Consider the following 20,496-nt stretch of genomic DNA (forward strand, 5'->3'; position numbering starts at 1 on the left):
CCCTTGTCTCCCCGGGTGGAATGGTGGGGAGACAAGTTCCTTATCTTGGAAGAACTTAGAAGTTTGGGGGCCCTCTAGGGTGGAGATAACCCTCTGTTGGGTCAGCCTCTGCCTGGCGGCCGTTGCTGAAGCTCTCCGATGGCAGCCATGACAGGGCCCCGGTGGCAGGAGAGCCCAGGGTCCAGGTAGAGGGATTGTTGCAGCCGGTTGTGGACCCACGGGACTGCCAGGCCAAGGCACGAGTTTTTCAGCGAATGGGGTGATGCATCACAGTTTTAAAAACATTTGCAATTAAACCACTTTGTTCAATGACATGTGAAATGGAACCCGTCTGTGGGCTACCAGTTTGAGACCTCTGTGGAACGATAGGTGTGGGTGCGGGCAAGCCTGCCCTGGTTCCCAGCCTTCCTGAGCCGGTACTGTAACTTAGGACCCCCGGTACTGCCCCCAGCCTGTGTTTCCTGCCATGACATTTTCGAGAAGGTGTTTAAGGCAGCTTCCAAATCTGGCTGAGCCATTTGTGGGACTTTCAAACAAAGTCTTCTAGAGTCTGTTTCCACACCTGTATAAGGGAGTGATCACCCCTGCTTTCCAAGGGGATTTGTGCCAAACATCTCAGCTTGGCCTCAGGTTGGCTCAGAAATGGGGCTGATGGTATTAAGGGTAACGAGACTGTCTAACCCGCTGGGCCCATCAGTCCAGGTGCCGCATGCCTGGACCTCCGTGACTGCTGTCAGGGTCCAGTCTCCTTAACTGTTTCTAAGACGTGCTTTCGTGGCGGCCTCTGCCCTAGCCCACCCCATCCCTTCAACCCTGAGGAAGTGACTGACAGGTAGCTAGACATCTGGATGGTTCTTTTATTGTCAAGGACAGGGAAGCAGAGGGCACTGAGCAGATAGCACTCAGTTGGAATGGGTGGCCTGCAAGTCGTAGTGCTCCAGCCCGGCCACCAGGGAGCCAGCCAGCTTGATGGTGGCAACCCAGGGTGGCTCGCTCAGGTGGTTGGTGGGCGTGCTCAGCCTAGGGGGAGGGTAGAATCAGCAGGGCCTGGCCATGTGGTGGAGCCCTTGTCCCTCCTAGGTTTCACTTGCCCCATCTGTATGAGGGGCCATGTATCACAAAGGCAGTCTAGGGCAGGGTTGTATCCACTTAAATTTAGGAAAGGGGGCTAAGGATTGGTGATATTGTCTGTGTCTATACTCCCCTCCCCCGCACCTGGCCCATCCCTACTGAACCCTCAAGGGGTCCAGAGCAGAGGGTCTCTTGGTGATTCAGGATCTTTGGGAGCCAAGGTCAGATGAACCCTGGTGACCAGATTCCGAGATTCAGTGTGTGTGTGTGTGTAGGGGGAGAGTGTAACAAAGATACATTATCTTTCTGGAGCTGAGGACTCCGGTATAGCCTCCGCAGCATGGGGATGGGACATCTGTGCCCTCTGGCTGTGAAAGCCTTGGAACCCAGAGTCAGGAGAAGTTCCTAAAGGCTGGAGGGGTCAGAAGTGTGAGGGGGTAGGCCAGGGACTTCTTTGGAGGTGTGCATTCATCTCCTCTGCTCCTATCCCTAAAAAGCTTGGGACATGGTCCTTCTTGGTACCCTGAGGGACAGGGTTAGGCTATGTATGGCGTCAGTCCAGCTGGCACCAGCTTCCCTTCCTGATGGCTTCAGAAGATCACAGGGCCAAGAGTCAGCTTGGAGATCTGTGTACCAAGAGGCTGGGCCAAGGTGTACACTGTCCCTGGTCAGGGGTCAGTATGGTGTCAAGTTTTCTCTTGGTGCTGAAGGATTGGAGCTCAGCTGGGTTTGAGATACAGCCAAGGAAAGGGTCAGGGGTCAGCTGGCGTCTAGACTCCAGAAGGCTGAATGGGACTCTATCCAGGAAGGTCGGGTTCAGGACTTAAAGGGGTATACCCTTCCCTCCCTACTACCCGATGACCTTCCCTCACCAGGCAGACACGTTTCGTGGTAGACGGCGGTGACGCGGCTGGTGGCGGCAGTAACACTTGCAGGGACAGGAGTTAAGCACCTGGAAGGGCGGCCAGTGGCGTGTGGTGCCCGTGTTAGCCATCCCTGCTGGAGGGATCCCGCCGCCACCACCACCCCTTCCACCGCCACTGTCAGTCACGGTAGCTGCAGTACGTTCGCGAAGACCATCTCCTGGGGCGCCATCCTCACGGGTCGCGCCTCGGGCTGCGCGGGCACCCTTGCTCCTTCGCGTGCGGGTCTTGATGGGCGCAGGCGCAGGCAGCGTTGGCTCCATGGTGGGAGCTGGAGCCGGGGATGGGGCGGGGGCCGAAGCGGTAGCGGGAGCCGGACCGGGGGCTGATGCCAGAGCCGGAGCCGGAGCCAGGGCTGGAGCCAGGACTGGGGCTGGGGCCGCTGCCGGGGCCGGGGCCGGGGCCGGGGCCGGGGCTGGGGCCGGGGCTGGCGTCGGCGCTGGAGCAGGAGCCGGGGCCGGAGCCGGGGTCTGGGCCGGGGTCTGGGCGGGGCCCTGGGCGGGGGTCGGGGTGGGGGCCTGGTCAACAGCCAAGGCGAAGGGCAGAGTGGGAGCCGGGGCGGGAGCCAAAGCCAACTCCAAGTGGCCCGGGCGTGGAGTGGGAGGGCGGGCCACGGGCAGCCGCGTTGGCAGGAGCACCGGCGACTGCGGTGTCCGCGGCGGCGCGGGAGGCGGCGTGGGTGGTGGCGTGGGCGGCGGCGGTGGCGGCACCTCCTGTGGGCCTCCCGGCCGGGTGCTCACAGGCTCACCATTGGTGGGCGCCGGGAAGATGAACATAGGCGGCGCCAGCAGGGCCGGTGCAGGCCTCCGGGGCCCGGGGGTTGGGTGCATCTGCCCCGGCGGAGGCGGTGGGGACCCCCAGGGCCCTGAGAGCGCAGCAGCGCGCCGTCTGGGCACCCCGACACCGCCGCCGGCTCCGTTGAAACGGAAGTGGCGTTCAGGGCCATCCGGAGGGCTCACCCAGTCAAATTTGGGCTTTGAGCCTGGAAAGGTGGTATAGGGTGGCGGCGGAAGGGTCCTGGCGTGGGACACAGGCGCCGAGGGGGTTCCAGAACACCCCTCGCCGTCTCCATCACCGCCTTCTGCTTCCTGAGTCCCCCGAGGGACCTCTCCCGCGGGTCGAGCGACCCCAGGAGCCAGGGGCCCCTGCTTCAGGACCTCAGCGTAAGAGATGGAACCCGGGGCGGCAGCGAAGAGCCCTCCGCCTCCTCCGCTACCCCCGAGCGAGGCTTTGGGTGCTAAGGAACTCGAGGCTGCCGCAGGGGCCAGAGTGGGCCCCGACTTGAAGGTGACTTTACATAGCAAACTGAGGCCGGATTCAGAGACCGCAGGCCGGGCCATTTCTCCCTCGCCCGCTTGGGGAGGCGCCCCTCTGCGAGCTCCAACCGCCGTCTGGCCCTCGCTGCCGTACCCGACCTGACTTTCTGTGGGGGGCGTGGCGGGTGTGGCCAGAGCAGGAATGATTCTGTGGTCCGGGAGCTGCCGGTCGGAAGGTGGCGGTGGTGGCAGCTTCCGCGGCTCCAAGGACAATGGAGTAGGGGATGGGGCCCTCGGGACAGACTTGGGGTCCTCTCCAGTTAGTTGCCGGGGCGGCGGAGGCAGCGGACGGAGGCTCGGAGGATCGCCCTGGCCGCGATGGCTCGCCTCCAGCAGACCGCGCATCCGGGGCACTGGAGTGCCCGTGGGTTTTCGCCACTTAGACGGCGCGGGCAGCAGGGTCCCCACGGGGGGCGGGGGTGGTGTAGAGACCGCGGCCGCAGCCGCCTCCTCTGAAAGGGTCGTCACTGGCGAGGGCAGTTGTAAGGTCAGGGGCGAGGGTGAGGCCTGGGGCTCCGGGGGTAGCAGGATTCCCGGGGGCGCGGAGCTGCCAGGGAACCAGACGCCCAGCCCGCGAGCCAGGCGCATCGCCGGGGAGGAGGGGGTCACCTCGGGCTCCACCAGGGATGTCCGGCGGGACTCAGAGGAGCGGTCCGAGGCCTGTTCTTTTCGGGAGCCCCCGCCCGCGGACGGCTCCGACTGCACGTTCCCCATTTCTGACGGAGGTCGGGGACTGTGGTCAGAAAAACTTACGCTTGTCAGTCTGCTAAAACTGTGGGGAATCCACGAGGCTGGCTGTGTCTGGTCCTACCTGTCCACCCCAGACCGGCCCCTATGTTCCAAGATCCTCTCAGGCACCAGTCGCTAGCCGCATTCCTGTTCCCTGACTCTCGAAGCTCAATCGTTCTTCCCCGTTACCCCATTCAGCTACTGTCATGCCTTCTTCCTCATGACCCCATTCAGTTGCTGTTCAGACACTTAGGCTCCATTCTCTTAGTTAGTGTACTAAGGTTCTGTCCCTGTTTCCCCATCCCGGCTTGTCCCTCAGGACACATCCCTACACTTTGACCATATATCCCCGGTCTCTAGGCTCCAAGCTGCAGGTCGTGCCCACTTTCCTGTCCGTCACTCAGGCCACATCACTCATGATGATTGTGCTCAGTAGCCTGTAAGGCCTGCAAGGAGTTCAAACTGCTCTCCCAGTCTTCTAACCTGGCTCGGAGGCCCAGGCCACGCCCCTGCTCTCTGGTCCCGCCCCTGATCGTCAGTATCGGCCGTCATCACCGGCCCCAGGTCTGGCCACTCCTCCGCAGTATTCTAGTCTTGCTAACCCCCTAGTCCTCACCTCTAACCCTCCGATCCCTCTCTCTGAGTCGATCATTTGCGTCTCGCCCTCTTTGCAGGCAACGGCAAATCTTCGGGCCTTACTCCTAAACTTTTCCTGCTCCTGGTCTACCAGCCGGTTTCAACACTCAGGCCCCACCCCTTTCTCCAACTCCGCCCTGGCCCCGCCTTCGCCCAGAGGTTCCCACTCACCGACTCCTCCAGCCGACCAAAGTTCAGACCGCGGCCCCCGGGGCCCAGGGCAGGGCGGGGAACGGCCGTAGCAGAAAATAACCGAAAAGAACGGGAGCGAAGCGGTAGATGGCAAGTGGGCGAGACAGCGAGGGCGGACCCCGAGATCTAGGCCCCGCCCCCGGGCTCGAGGCCCCGCCCTCCCGTGAGACAGTTGCAGGCCGGCCCATTACGAACCTGGATCTCCCTTTGAAATATTCCGACGTCTTCTTCCCCGCCCCCAGACCTTGCAGTCCTAGGCCACACCCCTTTAGAGTGTAATCCTTAGCCCCTCCTCTTTAAAATGCTCCGCCCCCGCCGTTAGTCCCTCCCTCGAAGCTCCGCCCATTACGAACACTGCCACGGAGCTCCTCCCTTTCAGCGCTCTCGTGGGCCCCGCCCATAAGACAATTTACCTCTAAACTCCACCCTTCAGGACCCCACAACATATCTTCCATAGACCCTCTCTTTCTTTGGGCCTGCCTAAAAGGCCCATCCACCACGGAGCCGCCCCTTCCATGACGCAAGCGCTTGTACGCGCCCTCGGCGTCCTCACCGACTCTCCTTCCCAAGGCCCTCCGACCCCGCCCCCTTGCGAATGCTCCCATCTCGCCCCACCCCTTTTCGAACTCTACCAGGTACTCAGCTCCTCCCATTTAGAACCCAAGGCAAAGACCCTCACCTCTTTAGAACCCTGAGACCCGGCCATGTCCCGGACCTTTCACCACATCCTCAGGGATCAGTGGCGCGAATAGGTGGGAAAGTGGGGGATCTTTTCTGGATCCTGAGAAAATGGGGGCTGGGGGCCTGTTCTCTGAAGCCAGTGACGGGCTCTAGGACCCAGCGGGCAAGTACGCCGCCTCGCGCTTACCCCTCCCCCAAGCCGCCCCCTCCCCCTCACCCATCTTCCAGGTTCCCCCTCCCTCCCCCGTCGCCCCGGCTCCCGGTGCCCGTCTCTAGCGCCGCTGGAGCCAGCGAGGGAGCCGGAGCGAACAGGAGGAGGAGGAGGAGGAGGAGGAGGAGGCCAAGTCGCCGCCGCTCGGAGCCCGGCCGGAGCCTCCCAGGCAGGTGCCAAAGGGGGGCGAGGGGGCGGGGGCTGACAGACTGCCTGTCTTGGTGAGGGGGCGGCCTGGACCGCGCTGCGCCTCCTGCCCACCGGGGCGCCCCCCGGACCGCGGCTGGAGGGAAAAGGGGGTGGGGGCCCCCAAACTGCGCGGCAGCCATTTGGGGTACCAGTCTCCATTTGGGGGCCTGGACTTCTGCGAGGGCGCCCCATTCATAAAATTCCGAACTGGACCCCCACCATTGAGGAACTCTGGGGACCACTCCCCCAGGGAAACAGATGTATGGAGAGCATAGGGCATTCAGAAATCCCGGCGTCCCATCCCAGCTAGGCCCTGGGGGACCCCTGCCCTCTTTCTCTGCTTCACCTGTTGTCGGGGGAGGCGGGCGGACAAAGGAAGCAGCATCACGTGACTGCTCATTCACAAAATCCCATCCCATTGAGAAAAGGGGGCTGGGGGCGCTGCGACCGCCCCTTCCCCTCCCAAAGGGCCGGGGAAAACCGCAGCCTGCAGGTGGGGGAAGGGGCTAGAGCTCGTTGCCTGGGTCCCTAAGGTTGAGACGCCAGGGTCCCTGCGCTATGTGGTAGTGAGGGGCTGGACGCTGATCCCGATTACTGGGCGGAGGGCTACGTCCCCTGAGCTGGGGGGCGGGGTAAGAAGGTTCTGAAGGATGCTGGGGCGGGGAGGGGGAGGAGGAGGGATCAATTCTTCACCTCCCCTCAATCTCTCCCCCTTGCCTTCCTTCGGCTGGGACCTGAGGGAGCAGGCTTGATTTTTGTGAATGAAACGCACTCTGGTTGTGTCTCGGTCGCCCGTTCCTGGCTTCTTCTGCCTCCATCTCCCTTTCGGCCTCTCTCTGGCCATTTCTGGTTCTCTCGCTTCTCTCTGCCCATCTCCCGTTGCTGGGTGACTCAGTGAGCTTTGCATCCGGTCTCATTCATAAATCCGGGAAGGGGTGGGGGGGAAGAGATCCTGGGTTTCTCACCCAGCCAGTGGCCTGGGCGGCAGAGTGTGGAGACAGTGTAGGGGGGATCTGGAGCTGAGTTGATGGGCTCTAAGAAAATACATATGCGCAGGCACCCAGCTGTGAGGGGGAATGATGGGTGGGGCTGTGGGAATGTGCTGAGGGATGAGAAGGAGACTGGGTTGATAGGGGAAGAGCTGGAGGGGGAAGGGAAGTGGAAAACTGAGGCTATGGGGGTCAGGATGGGAACGATGGGGAAACAGATGAAGGTGGGTATGGAGAGGACAGGTAGATGTGGAGAAGATGAGCATAGGAGAAAAGAGATGGCATGAGGAAGAAAGAAGCCATGCTGGAAGAAGGTGGGCATGGGGAGAAGGCAGGCATGTCAGAGAAAGTGAGAATCATTGCCTGTGAGTGCAGTGGATCCAGACCTGAGGGATGAAGATGGGGGATGAGGGTGGGGGATGAGGGTTGGGGGAACGCGGAATGGGAGAGCAGCACTGCAGCACACTGACTGTGTTGTACCCATTTCCCCACCCCCTCCAGGTACATGGTTCAGGTCCGAGCCGTGGTGATGGCCCGAGATGACTCCAGTGGGGGCTGGCTGCCTGTGGGGGGCGGGGGCCTCAGCCAGGTGAGCGTTTGTCGGGTCCGAGGGGCCAGGCCCGAGGGGGGGGCCCGCCAGGGGCACTACGTCATCCACGGGGAGCGCCTTCGGGACCAGAAAGTGAGCCACCCTGGGGCGTGGGGGTAGGGTGGGGGTGTGGGGGAAGTAAGGGGATGGGTCTGGGAGTGCAGAGATGAGGTCAGGTCATCTCCCAGCCCAGAATCAAGCCTGGGTGTGGGACGTAGCTTGGAACCGAATATTTGTCTGATGGAGAACAATTGGGCGTTCTGAGAATATCTGGGGGTATTAAGCAGGGCCTGTCCACTGCCATTGTCCAAAGGGCCATCAGGGCAGCCTCCTCCCTGGTCTTGCCCTGCTCCTGCTCCATCCCCCAACCTCAGTCTGTTCTGCAGGGGCCCTGCTAACACCTGACTCAGAACATGTCCTTCCCTCTGCTCAGAACCCTCCGGTGGCTCCATCTTGCTCAGAGATCCTTACCAGGAGGCCCTACACCACCAGCCCCTGTCTACTCTAAGTATATGGAGGCATTTGGTGGGGGACCATCTGGATGGGTCAGATAGGGTTTACAATCCTATATGTGGGTTCAGCAGGAATATTCTGGGCTGCCTGGCATGATTTGGAAGGACAGTGTTGATGTTTCAGCTGGGGGTGTGGTAGAAAGACTTGGATTATTTGAAAAGGCTTGGGGGACGGCTTGCATTTCAGAGCAGGGGTCGGAAGGAACAATGTAGGGGGATTTGAACTGGTGTGAAGGAATACGGTGATGTTGGGCAAGGATGTGAGGAAACACCTAGGGTGTTGACCAGAGTCCAAGGGGAAAGCTCTGGGAGTTGATAAGAATTTTGAGGTAGCATTTTGGGAGATTGTTGGGGCATCAGAAAGAGATTAATGGTAATATTCTGCGCTGTTCAGTAAAGTTCAGGGAGTATTACTGAGTCAGAAGGAGGGACATTGGGTTATCAGAAGGGGGTATGAGGAAAATATAGGGTTCAAGGGACTTGGGGGGAAATATTGGGATATCAGAGGTGTGCTCAATAAAATTGGGAAGTGGTGTTGGGTTGTTGATCAGGGTTCAGGGGTACACCTAGGATTGACAAATGAAGTTTGTGGGATGCTGAGGTATGCAGCTAGGCAGAGGGGTGAGAGGAAGTCACAGGCATGGCTGGAAGGGGGCTGCTGACCTGACCCCCTCTTACCACCCCTCAGACCACCTTGGAGTGTACTCTGAGGCCAGGCTTGGTTTATAACAAAGTGAACCCCATCTTCCATCACTGGAGCCTGGGTGACTGCAAATTTGGACTGACGTTCCAGAGTCCTGCAGAAGCTGATGAGTTCCAGAAGAGCCTGCTGGCCGCGCTGGCTGCGCTGGGTCGAGGTGAGTGGCACAGGCGATGGGTGCTGGAGGATATGGCGGGACTGTGGGAGAAGCTGGGACCCAGGGAACTCACTATCTGCCTCTCTTCCTGCCCCAGGCTCGCTTACCCCCTCTTCCTCCTCCTCTTCCTCCTCCCCTTCCCAGGACACAGCAGAGACCCCTTGCCCTCTGACGGTGAGTCCAGGACACCACTCTGCTGGGAGGGCAGGGGATTATTTCTATTCTCCAAACATTCTTGAGCATCTCTTGTGTATCAGGCAGCATGCCACATGCTGGGGACACAAATTTGGGCCCAAACTATTAATATCAGTGTAATGCCTGTTATCTTAGCTTTCCTATTCTGTTGTAGGTCACATATTCATTCAAGAGTATTTATTGAGCACCTGTAAATAAGTAGTGTTTTAGGCACTGGGGATACATCAGTGAACAAAACAAAGTCCCTTTCCTCATGGAGCTTCTATTCTAGTGTGGAAAGGCAGAAAATTTAAGAAAAAGATAAAAGATAAAAGAAAAAAAGATAAGCCATATCTTTTATAGTGAACAAATTAATGACAAGTTCATCCTCCCAGTTACTCAGGGTACCAACCTTGAAGTCATCGTTGACTTTTGTCCTTTTTTATGCTCCTCATCTAATCTCTCGTCAAATATTGGCTTCGCCTTCAAAATGACTAGAATCTGCCTCCAGCCTGGTACTGTCCAACCTCATCTGCCAACCAGAGCATCTCGCCAGCCTCTTATTGTTAACTGTCCCCCTCCTATTTCCTACTGCCTAGAAATTCCTCACATGCAGCCAGAGGGACCCTATTGACATCTAAGATTGTGGCCATCCCTCCAATCAGAACCCTTCCAGGGGTCCATCTCACTCAGACTAAAGGACAAAGCATATAAGATCCCAGGCCATTTAGCCCCCCTGTTCTCCCTTTTGCTCACTGTGCTCCAGCCACACTAGCCTCCTCACTGTTATTCCAACACGGGAGGTATGTTCCTGTCTCAGGGCCTTTGCACTGGCTGTTACTTCTTCCCCAAATTTCCCAAATTTCCCCAAATTTCCACATGCCTCATCCCCTTACTTCCTTCAGGGTTTTATACACATATCGCCTTCTTAGTGAGGCTCTTCCTCAGTAAGCTTGTTCAAAACTGTGATGTCCCGATGCTCTCTATCCTGTTCTAATTTTTTCCCATCTTCTAAGATATTTTTCTTATTTCCTTCCTACAGACAGTTTTCTTTTTCTTTCTTTCTTTCTTTTTTTTTAAGACTTTATTTATTTGAGAGAGAGATAGCAAGAGAGAATATGAGGGGGGCGGCGGAGAAAGGGAGAAGCAAGCTCCTCGCACAGCAGGGAGCCCAACTAGAGGCTCAATCCCAGGACCCGGGGACCATGACCTGAGCCGGGGACCATGACCTGAGCCGAAGGCAGACGCTTAACCGCTTTATCGACTGAGCCACCCCAGTGCCCTAGTATAGACAGTTTCTTATCTGTTAGCTTATTGCTAGAATGCCAGCTCCAGGAGGGCAAAGGATCTTTTGTTGCTTTCTTACTGCATGTCCGAGACCTAAAACAGTGCCTGGTATACAGTAAGTGTTCAGTAAATATGTGTCGAGTACATTTATTGAATGAATAAATGCACATAATGTCAGATGTGATTTGGCATTTGCTGGGAACAGTGGGAGTTGCTGAGACTTAGAAGAACAAAACTGGTTCCCTAGGCAGAAAAGTGGGAATCGCAGGGTGGAGGGAGAGGTGGATGGGGCCACAGAAATCTCGTGGACAGGTCCCATGTATTTGGTGCTTACTCAAGAAAGATGCTGGACTTCCCATGCTCCATCTTACATCCTTGCAATGGCCTTGTGTGAGCCTGGCATGCCGTAGGTGCTCAATGAATGTTTACTGAAGATAGATGGATGAAGTCAGAATGATGACCCCCGCCCAAGCTACAGAAACCGAGGGTCTGAGAAGTGACATTTCCCTTTGTAAAGGACAGGTGGTTTGGCTGGGAAGGAACACCTTCCTGTTGGGTGGCAGGGAACCCAGTCAAGATCTGGGGATGGGAATGAGTCAGGAATGTGGCCGACTGGCCAAGGGAGAGGGGTTCTGAGAAGGGGAAAGATATTTGGTTGTTCTGTAGGTCAGCGAGTGAGCTGAGCAGATAATGATGAAGGGGTCTTTGAGAACAGTGACCATTTCCAGCTCTTCCTGTTGCTTAGGCATGTGTTATGCCCTGTACAGTGGGTCCTAACCACATCCTTATGAATAGACACTATTATGATCCCCATTTTACAGAGAAGGAAACTGAGGCTCAAAGAGATGAGCTCACTTGCCGGAGGTCACACAACCAGTCAGTGGCAGAGCCGGGGCTTGCACCGAGGCCTGTCTGGCCGCAGCTCTCGCTTGCCATGGGAGGGGGTCTATGTGAGGGCATCAGCTGTGCCGGGGGTCCGGCTCTGAGGCCGCCACTCTCCCCCAGTCCCATGTGGACAGCGAGTCCTCCTCCAGTCACAGCCGCCAGGAGACGCCTCCTACCGCCGCGGCGGCCACTATCATCACGGTGGAGTCAGCTTCTGGCTTCGGGCCAGCTACATCCCCCCAGCGCCGCCACTCCTCCGCTCAGGTGCGACCTCCTGCCTCCACTGGAAGTCTGGGGCTCATGGGGGTGGGGAGGAAGTGGGGAAGGGTGCTGGGGTCCAGAAGTAGGTGGGCGCTGAGACCCCAGAAGGACAAGAGACTGCAGACAGATCCTCAGGGATGGTTGGCTTGAGTTCGTGGCAATGATGGTGGAGAGGGTGCCTGGGGACTTAGGTGCCTTGGAGCGTCTGTGTGGGCTTTCCCTGTGTGTCTTGCGCTCTTGGAGATTTTGGAAAGTTCTGAGTTCTGAATCAGAGGGGCTTAGGGGGTGACTTAGACAATTCTTCGAGTATATTAGGGAGTTTTTCATACTTGCAGAAGGAGTTCTTTAGATTGGTTAATTCATTAGGTGGGGCATGGACTCCAAGGGGGCTAAGCTCCCTGGGGACTGGATTCCTGTGTCCTGAAGGACATGGCTGAGGTCCCAAGCTCCCGGATCTGGGGGGGGGGGGAGGTCTGGGTGCTGGGACTTCCTGGGTCTTGAGAGAGGACAGGGCTGAGAGCCTGGATCACTGGGTCCTTAAGGTGTGGGCTTGGTGCCTGGATTCTTTGGTCTGTTCTTGGATTTGAGAGGATTGGGCTGGAGGCTTGGAAGTCTGAATGCCAGACCCAGACACTCAGGATCCCGGGGCAACTTCCTGAGATGAATGAGGCCTGAAGGCTGGGTCTTTGGATTCTCAAGTCTTCTGAGACTGGGATGGATTGTGGTGGAGCTTGAGGGATCACAGACCCTGCTAACCTGTTCTATCCCTTCACCCCACAGAGCTACCCTCCGCTCCTACCGTTCACGGGGATTCCGGAGCCCTCAGAGCCCCTGACTGGGGCAGGGGGCCCGGGCTGGGGTGGCCGTGGCTATGAGGATTACCGGCGCGCCGGGCCGCCCGCGCCCCTCGCCCTGTCCACCTGCGTCGTGCGCTTCGCCAAGACCGGCGCGTTGAGGGGCACAGCCCTGGGGCCCCCTGCCGCACTACCCGCCCCTCTCGCCGAGGCTGCGCCTCCAGCGCCCCCCGCTCGCCCACCCCCGGGTCCCGGCCCTGCCCCTGCGCCTTCCAAGGCTTCCCCCGAGGCGGAGGAGGCGGCGCGCTGCGTGCACTGCCGGGCGCTCTTCCGCCGCCGCGCGGATGGGCGCGGTGGTCGCTGCGCGGAAGCCCCGGACCCGGGTCGCCTGCTGGTGCGCCGGCTCAGTTGCCTGTGGTGCGCCGAGAGCTTGCTCTACCACTGCCTGTCGGACGCGGAGGGTGACTTCTCGGACCCGTGCGCCTGCGAGCCAGGCCACCCGCGTCCCGCGGCGCGCTGGGCCGCGCTGGCCGCGCTCTCCCTGGCTGTGCCCTGCCTCTGCTGCTATGCGCCCCTGCGCGCCTGCCACTGGGTCGCGGCGCGATGCGGCTGCGCAGGCTGCGGGGGTCGCCACGAGGAGGCGGCGCGGTGAGAACGGCCTGGTGGGTCCGGTAGCTGCACCAAGGACCCCAAACTGAGGGTCCAGGACCCTGGACTCCGTTCGGACCCCCAAACCCAAACCTAGGCACACCCGGAGCTTGGAGCTTGAGTTTGGATTGAGAGACCCCAGACCTGGAACCTGGACCCCAAACCTAGGACTGAGAGACCCCAGACCCAGCTTCACTGGGATGTCTGTCCAAGAGGTCCCAGGCACCCTGAGTTCTGGCACCTCCATCCTGCCACCAACCCCCTCCCTGACCTAGACTGGGGAGACTCCAGGCATCCCCAAACCCTTCACCTCAGGCAGGCTGGGGAGCACATGTATCCCCAAGAGACGCAGGGCCCTGAACCCCGACTCCCTGTTGAAATAACCAACCCAGACCCTATGATGCCTGACACATGAGCCCTCAGATTACAGTGAGTCAGGACCTGTCGATAACCTGACCCTGCCTGCATACAATTAACTCCTGGATCTTGAGACCATAGAACTCAGATGCACCCCAAATGGTCCCTGAATGCTCACCTAAAATTTGGGGTACCCATATCTGAGATAGTCTTGTAGCCCCCTAGGACCCTAGAGGCACCAAAACCCCTCTCAAGATGCCCTGAGTCCATAGGTGTGCCCAGACACATGTTCTCTGCCCAAAATGACTTGCAAGACTCATCTCTGAGCCTCCCCGTGTTTTCCCCACCAAGATCTAGATGTCAGACTCCAGGATGCTCTGGGAACCAAGGATCAAAGACCTCTGTAGACCCACTCATCCCAAGCCAGTGTTCCCAGAGCTTTGGATCTCATACATAGACTCTGAGGTGCCTAATACTCCCAGATGTAGTATTGAAGGCCCCCAACCCCTTAGGGCCCAAGGCACTGGTCTCAAGTCCTCAGATAACCCTCTTTCAAAACCTCTTAGACTCGGATTTCAAGCCCCAGAATGGCCTGGAATCTTTGGCTGCTTTGTACCCACAGATCCCCAATCCCCTCAAGGCTGGAAGCTCATCTCCCAGATGATGGGATGTTCATGGCAACACAGGCCTCTCACCCCTTGGCCCCCAGCCCCTGAATGACCCCGAGGTGCTTTGGGAGCACTGGTCCCAAGACCCCAAGGTGCCATTGGTTCCCCAAATTCAGGGCTTAAGCCTACACAACATTGAGATTGTCCCTAACTCAAGACCTTGGTCTGTCCACACCAGAGACAACTGAGGTGCTTCAGGACAGTAGCACCTTCAGATCCCAGATTTCTGTGGACTCAGACCTCTTCAGCCTGATATTCCCTGATACCTGCTGCCCTTGAATCCTGCTGTCCATAAGCTCCTGAAACCCCAAGGTCCCAGACCTCCGAATTTGAACTTTAAGGGCCCCATCCCAAGCCCCCAGCATCTCACAGAACTACTCCTTTACTACAGTAAAAACAACAAGCAAAAAACAAAAACAAACCCCATCATCTTGAGCTCATGTTTCTGGGTTCCAGGAGCATCCCAGAACTCCACGTCCATCTCTAGGACCCAGCATTGTCATAGATGACGGTGCAAACTGTTTGCTAAGCAAAGACACACAGTCAAGATGGGGGTGGCTGGAATGCACACCACACTCTGCTGGCTGCACAGTGCACAGAGTGGACACACACAGAACACACACACACACACACTCACTCCCTTTGCACTCTGCCCCAAGGCCGACCTTAAGCCCCAGCCCTAGTCCAAGCTTTTTATGTTCTGCCCTGTTAACCCCTTCCCTTCCATCTCAGAGTTGGGGGTAGCTTTGTGAAGCTTGAAAGCCGGTTTCATGGCCCTCTGTGATGCCACAGTCTCTTTTCCCTGAGTGGAATGGGACTTTCAGGGTACCTCAGATATGATGATGGCCTGAAGATGGCCTTCAGATGGCCTGAAGCAGAGGACCAAGGTCTTGGGAGCAAGACAATTTCAATGCTGTATGGGCTTGGGACCTGCTCGTGGTCCCAAGCATCTGGAAATGTGCATTTACCTTTCTTCATTACCCAGACTTGGATGGCCTTGTAGGAGTTTCAAGGGATAGGTCAAGGGGGTCAGAGGGCTAGATCCTTCTGTCACTTCCTTTAAATTATTAACTATTTATTACATCCGGAACCTGTGAGATTCCGCTCTCCCAACCAGACCCTGGGATGGGTGAGAGAAAAGGAGGATGTCCCTCCTATCCCCACTCTGCCCAGCTCTTGTCACTGGCAGACCCACCAGAGCTGAGGGTGGAGGGACCGGGGGCTGGGGCGGCCTGGGTCCCCATCCCCTTCTCTGTGCCTCGGTCTCCTCCCTTCCGTGGTGGGCGGGGGGAAGCTCCATTCTTAACCTACCTCGTTTTGGGGAGGGGTGGGACGGGGACCAGAGTGCTGTAAGGTGCTGTGGGATCTGCGGATGAAGCAGTGGGAGCTGGGGAAGGTTCCCCCAGCCCCCACCTCCCAGCACCGCCTCTCCCAGGTCTCCCAGTCCTGCTCCCTGCTGATACCCACCTCTGATCCATGATTACTCTTCATCACCCCCAAATCAGGGGTGCATGGAGGGCTGACCCTGGGAGCCAGGAAGACCTCAGACCCTGGAGCCCCCAGGCCCAATTTCCCAGCTGCTTGCCCCTCAGATTGGATGCTTGGCCCCCAGATTTGGGGGAGGCACCCCGACATTTATCTTCCTGATCTTGATTCCAAGCCAGTCTGTGACCTCAATATTGTTATCATCAGTGCAGGCTGCCATGGCGGGGGAGGATGGGAGCCAAAGACCCAGCCTTGTCATTGGGGAGGGGGCATGAGTTATTCGCTCCAAGAAATGTCTGTGACAAAGTCTCAGCCTGTGTCCTTTATTTGCATTGATGCACCCCATCCACTCACCTTCCTGAACCACCAAACCAGTCGCTTACCAGATTTGTCCTTTCTCCTTCACATCCTTTAGTCCCAAGCAGACCCTCCGGCTGAGTTTTATACATTTAGTCACTCAAGTACACTGACCGAACATCTGTCATATGCCAGGCCCTGTTCTCAGCACCAAGGACAAGGCATCGAACAGAACAGACAAAAATCCTTCCCCACGAGCAGCTTATGAACTTTACAGTGGAGACAATAAATGACATGTTAGAAATGATATGCGCTGTAGAGAAAAGTAAAGTGGAGATGGGGGATACAGTCATTTCTAGTCAGGGTCACCAGGGAGCTGGCATTTGAATAAAGCCTTGAAGGAGGTGAGGGAGTCCTGTGGATGTCTGTAGGAAGAACATTCTAGGTAAAGGGGTGTGTCTAGCATGTCTAGGTAAGTCTGAGGGACTTCAAGGGAGGGAGTGTCTGGAGAGGACAAAGCGGGGAGGAAGGTATTTAGGGGATGAGGGGGGAGAGGAGACAGGGCACATCTGTGGGTCCTTGAGAGCCATTGCATGGATGTTGCTGGTCACCCTGAGTGAGCTGGAGTTATGGCAAGGCTCCAAGCATGGGAGGGCTGTGACCTGACTCAGGTGTTTACATACTACCTCTGATTGCCCAAGGGGAACACAGTTGGGGGTGGGTGGCTGGGGAGGGAGCAGGGAGAAGACTGCTGTGATCCTCCAGGGGGAGGACAAGGGTACAGGAGATCGGGGTGAGAACAGTGGGGGCAGGGAGAAGTGGGCAAGGTAATGAATCCATTTTGAAGGTAGAATCCGCAAATGTAGATAAAGAGTTTGCAAAGAAGAAAAGAATCAAGGCTGCGATTCCACGGTTTTGACTTGAGCAATTTTTAATGTTTTATTAAGGTCAACAAAGGTACCAGTACCCAGCCTTGGGGTAGGTAGTACTATAGAGAATTATAATTTTAACAACAGCAACCAAAACAGTAACAGTATAACAGTACTAGGTTAAGTGATTAAAAGCATGGACTTTGGAGTCAGATGTGAATTTGAGTCCTAGCACCACCACACATTCACTCTGATTTAGCCTGTCTGAACCTCCGTTTCTCCTCCCTAAAACGGATCTAAGATACTTAGCCTAGTAGCACAAAATGTTCAACATATGGTTTAACTGAGTACCCCTATATATCTTCTAAACATTTACATACAGGACTCTCATCCTCACAACTCTTAAAAGGTAAGTTTTATTCCCATTCTACAGATGGGAAGCAATTTGGCGGGGACACAGAGGTGGGGAGTGGTGGAATCAAGCCCTAACCCTTGTGTGCCTGACTCCCAGGGAGCATTCTCTTTATCACGACAGTATATTGCACCTGTTACCTCTCCAAGACCTAGGGAGAAAGAGGGGTGAAGGCTCCACTGATGCATTGTGATCGATGAGGAGGGCGGCTGTGTGTGAGGGGGCGAGCCGGGCTTCCTGAGTCCCTGACGTAATTCCAACCCTACGCTGGAAAGGAGGAAATAAGTTAATGCATTTGGAGCGGAGTTCGGAGAACACTAGAATCTGCCTCAAGAGCAGAGGGCATCTGAGCGAGGCTGAGAAAAAAAAAAAAAAGCTGTTTCTAAGTCGCTGCAATAGCGACATCCGCTGGTCTGTCGCGACAGCTGGGATCCTGAATGCACGCTCGGATTTACAGACCCGGGGCTTTTCCAAGTTCTAGACTGGGTTACCGGAACCACCGCGCTCTAGCTCATCGCGCCTGCTGCTGGGGGCGGGCTCTGCGGCCGCCTGCACCAATCGGAACGCCGAAGGCCCTTAGGGGCTGATTGGTCGGAGCCTGCAGGGCGCCGACCGCGCACGCCGCTCCTGGGGCGGGGCCTCCCGCCGGCCGGCAGGGGGCGCGCGCCTGGCGAGGAGGCGATGCTTTCATGGAGGGGGCGGAAGCGCGGGAGGGGGCCTCAGTGGCCCGGGACCTGCTGGCCTTGGGGTAAGGGGAATGGTGTGTGGCTGGGGGGGTAGGGGGGGGTGGAGGCGGGGATACGGGAAGGGACAGGTTTGCCCTCAGAAATTGCTCTGAGGGCCTTCCCAACCCCCTCCTGCTGCCTCGTCCTGCCACAGGTATGAGGGCTTCTCGGGGGCGCCGTCGCTGGGCCCCTCGTGTCCAGACTTCAGGGCGCTGTGCGCGCGGCTGGCGGCGGAGCTGGCGTCTCTGGGCGCCCTGGAGCGGGAGCGAGGAGAGAGCGCGGAGGCGCTGAGGGCCGGCGACGGTACGTGTGGAGCGGGCTGCCCGGAGGGGTGGGGTTGCGGGGGTCGCCGCCGCGGCCTGACTTCTCCGGCCTCCTGCAGGCCCCGACACGGAGGAGGAATTCCTGCGACAGTTGCCCGGCCTGCTGCAGGAGTTGCATTGCCCGGACCGCGCGCTCTGCGGCGGAGAGGGCGCGGCGGCGCTGCGGGATCCCGGCGCGTGCCTGCGTCTGCTGCGTGAGCCCGGGATGCGGAAGTGGGCGAGGCTACTTGGCTCTCTTGCCTCCGGAGGGGCGGGCTCAGCACGGCCTAGCGGAGCCAGGGTTCGCCCCCTCCAGGGGGGCGTGGTTAGAATTGAGGCGGGCGAGAGGGTTCGAGGTGGGTGGGGTTCGAATTTTGGCCCAAGTGTCTGGAAGTTCGAGTGGGTTGGATTTGATGTAGCCGGCCAGGTGGTCCTGATGTGGGCGGGGTTCGAAGTCCGAGCGGGGGACTGGAGCTCCGAATGGGGGACTGGGGCTCCGAGTGGGTGGAGCTCATCCTGGAGGTGCAGCCAGGGTTCTAGGTGGGCGGAACTAGAAGGCCTGAGGATTGGAAGCCTGGAGGTTTTGAACCAGGTGGAGCTTTTTGACCCGGGTCGGTGGGACGGCAACCCTCCTTGATTGCAACACTTCCTTTCCCTTTTAGGCTTTCTCTGCTCGGAGCTCCAGGCTGCCCGCCTCCTCTGTCTGTATCGTCGGCTGGATCCCAGCCCCGCACCGCCCTGTGGGGAGGGGGCAGAGGAGGGAGCTGGCATGGTTCAGGAACTGGTCCTTACCCTCCGAGCTCTGGGGCTGCCCAGGCCGAAGCCTGGGACCGCCGCCAGCCGGCTGCTGTGGGAGTTACACGACAAGGTAGAGAGCTGGAGGTCCCTTCCGTACTGGGGCCACCCCACTTTCGTTGTAGGGGTAGAGTCCTCCAAAATTCGTTCTGACCGGAGTGCCCCAGCCAAGGGGATGTTTTTCTAGAGCTGTGACCACCATTATTGATTCCAACGCCTGGGTCCTGAGGGCCATGGGGAACTTGAATCCACGGAGAGTACATCTGGTTTCTGCCTGGTCAACCTCAGACTCCCTTCTCCCGTCAGATCTCTGAGCTGCTGCCTTCCCTGCCCCCAGGGTTCCTACAGCCCCTCCTCAGCTTCCCCCTGAACGCACCCAGATGGGTAAGACTGTGTATGACTGTATGCCAACAGCATCCTTCTCTGGAGATGGGAGTGAGACCCATCTCATGACTGAGACATTTTCCCCAGGAGGCACTGGAGTCTCTGTGCCAAAGGTTGGGAGACCAGTACTGCTGCCGCCGCTGCCTGCTCCTGAAACGCCTGGACCTCACGACATCGTCTTTCCACTGGAGTGATCGGGCAGAGGTGTGGGAAAAGGACTTGGACAGGAACAGGAAGCCCAGTTGTGGGGGCTACCACTACAGGAAGGAAGAACAAGGGCCAGGAATATGATCTTATAGCAATTTCTTAGAATCTGGTAAGGTTTGGGGCTCTAGAATTTCAGGGCCTCCAGGAAATTCTAGAATTTAGAGGCCCAGGGCATTCTAGAATTCCCAGCTCCGAGCTGGGAGTGTCTTCAGAGCTATACTTCATATTTAGGAATGTGGGAGGTGAGGCCCTAAGTAGAGAGAGAGATGCTTGCAAGGGGACAGACCCCACCTGGGGAGGGCTCTTGGCCACCATCTCCATGCCCCCCTCCCCAGGCCCAAGGAGAAGCCATGAAGGCAGTGCTGATCCCAATTCGAGAGGCTCTGACCCCAGAATCAGATGTCTCCATCGCACACGTCCTGGCTGCCCGAGCAGACCTGTCTCGTCTTGTCCCAGCCACCAGCAAGGCTGCCCGCCGAGGGACCTGCTGTGCCATCAACAAGGTGGGTGCCTAGGAGTGGGGAAGGGCCCCTACATCCTTGGCCTTCAAACTTGGCTCTCTGGTCCCCTTGTTCATTTTTCTTCCCTGAAACTCAAGTCTCATCAACTCTCAGGTGCTTATGGGCAACGTGCCGGACCGGGGGGGCCGTCCAAATGAGCTGGAGGCTCCCATGCCCAGCTGGCAGAGCAGAAGAGAGGACGGAGGTGGGCGAAAAGCAGGCCACCAGACCTGGGGTCGCAAGAAGAAGAAATAAAGGGGGACTGGTGTTTGGGTGGGGGTATCCTTTGTGACATGCCATTGGTAATCCTTGGGAGTCACTTTGAGTTTTTCTTGGCATCTGACTCCCAGGCCCATCTCCTGCTCCCAAGGTCCCACATGTCTTCCCCACATCCCCCACTCCACAACAAGGACTGTGTTCTCTGGAAAATAAATTTAATTGATGACAGCTGTAGGACTTATCTCTTGCGGGGCGCAGGTCTGGGGTGCTCAGATTTGGGGAGGGGTAGGGATGTGTTTGTCCCCTGGGTCTCAACAGGCCCCTATTGCTCT

At 57.9% G+C, this 20,496-nt stretch overlaps 3 protein-coding genes across 9 annotated transcripts; 2 read left to right on the forward strand and 1 right to left on the reverse strand.

Annotated features, from left to right (window-relative positions):
* The first annotated feature begins 130 nt into the window (after positions 1-130).
* On the forward strand, positions 131-14,369 carry SPRED3 (sprouty related EVH1 domain containing 3). 6 transcript variants are annotated; one of them, XM_047711711.1, is made up of 7 exons: positions 3,959-5,502; positions 5,777-5,928; positions 7,439-7,619; positions 8,727-8,895; positions 8,993-9,069; positions 11,362-11,505; positions 12,283-14,369. In XM_047711711.1, the coding sequence occupies exons 3-7, from the start codon at positions 7,443-7,445 to the stop codon at positions 12,946-12,948; spliced, it is 1,233 nt and encodes a 410-aa protein (XP_047567667.1). In that variant the 5' UTR covers positions 3,959-5,502; positions 5,777-5,928; positions 7,439-7,442; the 3' UTR covers positions 12,949-14,369. The 6 variants fall into 6 exon arrangements, with proteins under 6 accessions (XP_047567668.1, XP_047567667.1, XP_047567669.1 ...); XM_047711713.1 differs by having other exon boundaries at positions 5,395-5,502; positions 5,777-5,932; XM_047711712.1 differs by lacking the exons at positions 3,959-5,502; positions 5,777-5,928 and adding an exon at positions 131-832.
* GGN (gametogenetin) lies at positions 824-4,043 on the reverse strand. Its single transcript, XM_047711718.1, has 3 exons — positions 2,447-4,043; positions 1,944-2,251; positions 824-1,020 (listed from the first exon to the last, which is right to left on the reverse strand). The coding sequence occupies exons 1-3, from the start codon at positions 4,022-4,024 to the stop codon at positions 903-905; spliced, it is 2,004 nt and encodes a 667-aa protein (XP_047567674.1). The 5' UTR covers positions 4,025-4,043; the 3' UTR covers positions 824-902.
* A 3,278-nt stretch (positions 14,370-17,647) lies between the features above and the next one.
* Positions 17,648-20,392, forward strand: FAM98C (family with sequence similarity 98 member C). 2 transcript variants are annotated; one of them, XM_047712117.1, is made up of 8 exons: positions 17,648-17,780; positions 17,912-18,060; positions 18,140-18,293; positions 18,722-18,927; positions 19,192-19,238; positions 19,326-19,442; positions 19,781-19,948; positions 20,060-20,392. In XM_047712117.1, the coding sequence occupies exons 1-8, from the start codon at positions 17,722-17,724 to the stop codon at positions 20,198-20,200; spliced, it is 1,041 nt and encodes a 346-aa protein (XP_047568073.1). In that variant the 5' UTR covers positions 17,648-17,721; the 3' UTR covers positions 20,201-20,392. The 2 variants fall into 2 exon arrangements, with proteins under 2 accessions (XP_047568073.1, XP_047568072.1); XM_047712116.1 differs by having other exon boundaries at positions 18,140-18,274; positions 19,161-19,238.
* The last annotated feature ends 104 nt before the right edge of the window (positions 20,393-20,496 follow it).

The sequence above is a fragment of the Lutra lutra genome, chromosome 17 (assembly GCF_902655055.1).
Source record: "Lutra lutra chromosome 17, mLutLut1.2, whole genome shotgun sequence".
In the NCBI taxonomy this organism is placed as follows: domain Eukaryota; kingdom Metazoa; phylum Chordata; class Mammalia; order Carnivora; family Mustelidae; genus Lutra; species Lutra lutra.